This window comes from Artemia sp. Qi Xiang Cuo, chromosome 4 (assembly GCF_049724085.1).
Source record: "Artemia sp. Qi Xiang Cuo chromosome 4, ASM4972408v1, whole genome shotgun sequence".
In the NCBI taxonomy this organism is placed as follows: Eukaryota; Metazoa; Arthropoda; class Branchiopoda; order Anostraca; family Artemiidae; genus Artemia; species Artemia sp. Qi Xiang Cuo.
This window is the reverse complement of record NC_142797.1, coordinates 74,126,341-74,133,139: the sequence shown is the minus strand read 5'-3', so window position 1 is coordinate 74,133,139 and position 6,799 is coordinate 74,126,341. Positions and strand designations below refer to the sequence as shown.

At 34.7% G+C, this 6,799-nt stretch overlaps 1 protein-coding gene across 1 annotated transcript in view; it reads left to right on the top strand.

Moving 5' to 3' along the window:
• Nucleotides 1–1,533: 1,533 nt before the first annotated feature.
• The window catches only part of LOC148953425 (sodium-independent sulfate anion transporter-like), a 134,230-nt gene continuing 128,964 nt past the window's right edge, over nt 1,534–6,799 (top strand). The window contains exon 1 of the mRNA XM_089087957.1: nt 1,534–1,649. Within this exon, the coding sequence (XP_088944083.1) occupies nt 1,563–1,649 (87 nt within the window). The 5' untranslated portion in view covers nt 1,534–1,562. The remainder of the gene's footprint in view (nt 1,650–6,799) is intronic.

Sequence of the window (6,799 nt, the reverse complement as noted above, 5' to 3'; positions counted from 1 at the left end):
GGTTCTTCTTTTGAGCTAAACTACCAGTTGCCACAATTTATTACCGGTCAATGTGGTCTTAATACTTTCCTGTATAGAATTGGTAAAGCTCCTTCTAACTTGTGTCATTGCTTGAGGACTGTTCTGGGTACGCGGCTGACTGACCGCATTTCAAACAATAGGCTATACGAAAAATGATGGGTTGAATACCGCTCTCAAGGGATATAATGAAAGAAAGGTTAAGGTGGCTAGGGTAAGTTGTGCGGATGAAGGATGACAAATTACCTAAGATTGTTTTTTTCGGCCAACCGTCTAAGGCTAAACGGAAAGCAGGTCGTCCCCGTTTAGGGTGGGAGGACGTCATAAAGAAAGATTTAAAGGAAATGGAAACTTCGGTGGCGGGTGTAAAAAGGGAGGCTTTGAATAGATTGGGGTGGAGGAAGAGCGTGCGTATCTGTGTTGGCCTCAGGCAGCTTGGTGCTGCGGTGAGTTGTTAGCAGTAGTAGTAGTAGTCGTGTTATTGTTGCCAAATTCCTGAAACTTGCAGCCATCTTTTATTTGAATGTCCTTTATATTATACCCAGAGAATGTCTTAATCTTTGTGTTTATCCGAACTAGGTCTTAGCTTTCCTTTTAGTCTGAATTTAGTAGTGAGTAATAAGTACGTTAGGAACTTTGTTAATGGTTTTATTTTTTTTTAATAGCTAGGAGAATAAAAATTTCGTAGTTTGTGATCATTGGTTTGTGACAATTTTTCTTCATTTGAGATTTTAAGATTAGATTAGTATTTTCTCGTGTTTTTTTTTTATTTTGTAGTTCTAGTTTAGTATTTAGACTGAAGTACCTTGTTTGGCTCACTCACGAATAAATACTTACTTACATTGCTAATGAGCGAGGTTTCTTCAAAAAGTATTTTATTGCGAGGGTTATCAAAGATATGGATGAATAAAGTAGCGTCAAAAGGATACTATTCCTATTAGAATTATTAGAATATTAGAATTAATACTATTAGAATTATAAGAATATTAGATTTAGTACTATTAGAATTTAAAATAATTTTTATTTCAATCGAATTAATTGCCTCTTTTCATCTCACTTTATGTATCAGTCCTGGTTGAACCTCCCTGAAGTAAGGATGATAGGACTGAATTATTAGAATATTAGATTTGGTACTATTAAAATTTTCAATTATTTTTATTTCACTCGAATTAATTTTCTCTTTTCATCTCAACTCTTTTCAACTCAATTTCTATAAAGTTGACTCTTTTTCTTATTTTGATAGCCTGGCTAATTTGAATTTCAATATGAGAGAATCTTCAATAATACATAACTAGGTATCGTAATTCCTTGAAAGTTGAATTACCAATTATTTGCCGTTTATTAATGCGAAAAACAAGTAAACAGATTAAAAGAAGTTTTCACACGTTAAACAACAAAATATTTGTATTTACCTATCTTTGACATAGTTAACACTGAACAAACAAAGCTGAGATTAAATCTTTGTAATTGCAACAGAAGGAATTCTGTAATTGCCTTGTTTTGTTTTTAGTCGCAAAAAACAACTCGATTAAACAGCAGTGAAAATGGTAGCCCCAAGTGCCACAGACGACGTGAAGCCACCCGGAGGAAACTCAGTCGTCGTTGATGTTTCCTCTGAGAAACCTGACATTGTAAGTCTTTACTTCTACTCAAAATAACTATGAATGATGACCTAAGGAATGTTTTTTTTTAATTTTATGCTAAATTTGAGCTTTTGTTAAATTTTAAGTTAAAGGATGCAGCTACGAGTTTATATTTGATATGTGATAGCCTAGTTCAGCAGTGGCAACTACTCGATTTTGTCTTTTTGTAAGCATATATAAGTGTTCTACCCAACCTCAAATTTGAATACCCTAGTTAAAGAAAAAAAAATAGTAAAAAAAAGCAAAAAAACTATCAATTCCATGCCTGAGAAAAATTTCTTGCTGTATATTGTTGACGAGCCTTAATAAACAATAACAGTTTTTCTTTTTTTACTAATTTGACATATTAATGAAACAGTTTGTGGTACCGAACTGTAAGTAAGGAGCGATGTGGTTCATTAAAAACCAAAACTGTAAGAAATAGAGTCTTGATAATAACAGATTCATTAAAAGAATCAAGTTTTGATGCTTAATCAAAATATATAAAATTTGTGAAGTTAAATCTTACCCATCAAAAGCTACGAGCCTGAGAAAATTTGCCTAATTTCTGAGAAAGGGGGAATTACCCCTAAGAAATTAAGCGATCTTTGAAAATCACACCATGAGATTTTAAATATCAGAGAATCCTACTGTAGAGGTTTTAAGCTCCTATACAAAAATGTACAATCTTGAGTTGTTTGCCAGAAGCAAGATCACGGTTGTGTGTTTATTTTATTTTATTTTTTCCAGGGGTGATAGTATCAAACCAGTGATCCTAGATCGGGAGAGGGCTCATTTGATCGAAAATCAAAAGTTCTAGTTCCCTTTTTAAGTGACCAAACATATTGGAGGCACCTCCCCCTCTCCTTTTTCACCCAAAATTTTCCGATCAAAATTTTGAGATTGCCATTTTCTTCAACATGGTCGAAAGATCTAAATACTATGTCTTTGAGGATGACTTGGCCTCCCAAAGCCCCCGGGGAAAGGCCGCAAGTTATGAACTTTGCCGATTGCTTACATATAGTATTGGCTATTGGAAAGTATGAAGATATTTTCGTGGGGGGGGGAGATTTTCTGAGGAGCTTAGGTGGTATTTTTACATGGAGGAGTTTCCATGGAGCAACGTTAGTTGCTTTGGTGTTCTCACTGAAGTAACTCTAATAGCTGCTTTTCCCTACGTGGATTAGTTTGTGCCAATTGTATATTTTTTCGGTGGTGGTTTTATTTGTTTTTAGTTTTAGTTTGTTTTTTTATCTTGTTCTTCTTGTGTTTCTCTTTTGCTGAAGATGCATTGTTTTGATACAGGCGAAATATCTGCGTTGTTTTACATTTTTCGTCTTTTCCTGCCTCTGGCCGCAGTCTCGTTTATTGTTTTTTTTTTTTTCATTGAGATTTTTCTCTCTGTTGGTTTTTTAACAGAAAAGGATAAAGTTCTAAGATCTCTACAGCCTGATATAATAGATATTTATTCTTAGTTTTTTTACTTTGTCAGAAGAATATTGGCTGAATAAATATATTAAAATTTTGGTAGTAAAAAAACTAATTTATTTTTGCTTTATTTATTTTTTTCTAAATTATATTAACTTTAGTGATAACATTTGGTCAGAATATTGAGGTCATTCTTCAACTACCACAGAAGGAAACTCAATCATGCTGTTAACAAAACTACGTAAAATAAAATATATCAGTAAGTTTTACTACTAAAAAAGCATGTGTTTTGGCTTACCTAATAGAGTGATTTTATCACAGTACTTATAAATAGAATTTTATTTTCATTGCTGTTTTCTAGCCACGATTACTTATCAATTATCACAAGACACCGGCTGTCAACAGATCTGTTAACTGTCAGTCAAACGAAAGAAATAACAAACACAAATAATAAATACAAAGCCTGCAAGTGAATTAAATTTGCTACTACTGCAGTCATTTCATCACAGCACAGAAACACAGGATCACGTCGCAAAGATATATATGTTTTTTGGCTCTGATTATAGCAGGGGTCCTCAAGGGAGAAGGCCTTTTGGCAAGTAGGATACAACCGCAGTCCCCAAAGTTTCTACACAAAGTAATTCTCATGACCTCTTTGACAACGGCTCATAGTTATGAAGAATTTATTAGTACAGATGGGGATTATAAAAAATGCTTCAAGCGCATAAATAATATGTTTTTATGCATTTTTATTTGGTTTTTAAACGTGAGAATAACACTTCATGGGACGGTTTAAACCTCCCTAACCCCTTCCCTGAATAAAGCCTTGATGAGCTTATAGTGGTTTTATAAGTTTAGGGTACAAGAATAAGTTTCACAATTAATGTTCAGATGACTCAATTGCTAAGATTAGGAATAAGTGAAGGTAAAAAAGGTGCTGTTGGGTAACGAGATGATCGATCAAGCGGACAACTTCACTTACTTAGATAGTATTTTCAAACAGTTCGTGGTAACGAACAGAAAGTAAGATGCGACCCGGCTCAATAGCAACCGAAACTCTAAAAGACGGAATTTTGATGCCAATAGAAACATCAAAAGAATCAGACTTTAATGCTGATGTCAAGTATATAAGTTTCATCAAGTTTAGTCCTACCCATCAAAAGTTAAGCGCCTGAGAAAATTTGCCTGATTTCCGAAAAAAGGAGGAAACACCCTCTAAAAGTTATAAAACCTTAATGAAAACCAAACCATTAGATTCAGCGTATTAGAGAACCCTACGGTACAGGCTTAAAGCTTCTATCTGCAAAAATGTGGAATTTTGTATTTTTTTTCAGAAGAGAGATCACGGATGCGTGTTTATTTGTTTTTTTCACCAGGGGTAATCGTAACGACCCGGTGGTCCAAGAATATCGTGGGAGGGCTAATTCAAACGGAAATTAAAAGTTCTAGTGTCCTTTTTAAGTGACCAAAAAAATTGGAAGCCAACTAGGCCTCCTCCCACGGTCATTTTTTCCCAAAGTCATTTGATCAAAATTTTGAGATAGCCATTTTGTTCAGCATGGTCTAAAATATAATAACGATGTCTTTTAGGATGACCTAATCCCCCAAAGTCCCCGGGGGGAGGGCTAAAAGTTATGAACTTTACCTAATGTTCACATATAGTATTGGTTATTTGGAAGTATTAAATAAAAAAAACAAGTTTTTTAAACTGAAAGTAAGGAGCGACATTAAAACTTAAAACGAACAGAAATTATTCCGTCTATGAAAGGGGCTGTCCCCTCCTCAACGCTTCGCTCTTTACGCTAAAGTTTTTTATTGTTTTAAAAAATAAAGTTGTGAGACAGAGTCAAACTTTAGCGTAAAGAGCGAGGCGTTGAGGAGGGGACAGCCCCTTTCATATACGGAATAATTTCTGTTCGTTTTAAGTTTTAATGTCGCTCCTTACTTTCAGTTTAAAAAACTTGTTTTTTTTATTTAATTTCTGATCGTTTTTTAGTTAATGCAGCTTTTATTTGTATAAAAATTTTACTTTTCTTTTGCTAAATGGATGTCTTTACAAATTAACTTACGTAACTAACTTCTATATTCGTATATTTTTCTTCTGGCAAAAAATACAAAGTTGCAGATTTTTGCAGATATGAGCTTGAAACCTATGTAATATGGTTTTCTGATACGCTGAATCTGACGGTGTGATTTTCATTAAAATTCTTTCACTTGTAGGGGATGTTTCCCCCCTCTTTAAAAAATCGAGTAAATTTTCTCAGGCTCGTAGCCTTTGATGAGTAATACTAAACTTAATAAAATTTATATATTTAGGATCAGCATTATAAACACATACTTTTGATACATTTATTGACATCAAAATTTTGTTTTTAAAAGTTTCGATTACTGTTGAGCCGTATCGCTTGTTTTTTTATTGTTTTTTTTATTACGTATATGTTATTACTTATATGAAGGGGTTCTCCCCTTAGTCAATACCACACTCTTTACGTTAAAAGTTAAAAAAAAATTTGATTCAGAAACCCCTGAATCACAAAGGCCGTTTAATTAGAATAGATCGCTCTTTTGAAAGCACTAAAAAAAAACTGTAGCGTAAAGAGCGAGGTACTGACTTGGGGGAGAACCCCCTCACATGCGTTATAATTTCTGTTCGTTTTAAGTTCTAATATTCCTTCTTACATTTCAGTTGAAAAAACTTGTTTTTTTTTTATTTAATTTCTGATCGTTTCTTAAATAATGCTTGGAAATCCGGTGCCCCCGTAAGATAAATGTCCCTGACCCCAAAGAAAAATCCTCCCCTAAAATTTTCTCCAGAGTAACCCCCTCCTCTAGCCCCCCCCCCTCTCCAGAAAAAATTCTTCCTGAAAATGGTTGTATACTTCCCAATAGCCAATAAATAATGCTGGCAAGTCCGGCGCCCATCGGTTTCATCATCGACTCTTACCTTCTTTGTAGGCTGGGGGGAGGTCTGGGAAATCCTTGAAAAATAAATAAAATTTCAGTTTTTTATGAAAAAATATTGAAATGAGAACCATCAGTTCTCATCAATGGGGGTGGGGTAAGCAAGAGAATGTGATCCGGCGCCCCCTTCATAGCAATGTCCCTTCCCCCATGAAAACGTCCTTCATGGAAAGATCATTCCATAGAGCCCCCCACCCTCTCCTTCCCCCACCTACCAGAAAAAATCTCCTCTGAAAAAGTCTGTATACTTCCCAATAACCAATACTATATGTTAACATTGAGTAAAGTTCATAACTTTCAGCCCTCCCCCTTGGGACTTTGGGGGATCAATTCATCCTAAAACAAATTTTTATCATATTTTCGACCATGCTGAACAAAATGGCTATCTCAAAATTTTGATCGGGTGACTTTGGAAAAAAAATGAGCGTGGGAGGGGCCCTAGTTGCCCTCAATTTTTTTTGATCACTTAAAAAGGGCAATCTAACTTTTAATTTCCGTTCCAATGAGCCCTCCCACTATATTCTAGGACCACTGGGTCTATACGATCACCCCGGGGGAAAAAAAAAAAAAAAAAAAAAAAAACAAACAAACAAACAAATAAACACGCATCCGTGATCTTTCTTCTGGCCAAAAATGGAAAATTACACAATTTTTTAGATAAGATCTTGAAACTTCTGCAGTCGGGTTAACTGATACGCTGAATATGATGGTGTGATTTTCATTAAGGTTCTATAACTGTTAGGGGGTCTTTCCCCCTTTTTTCGAAAATC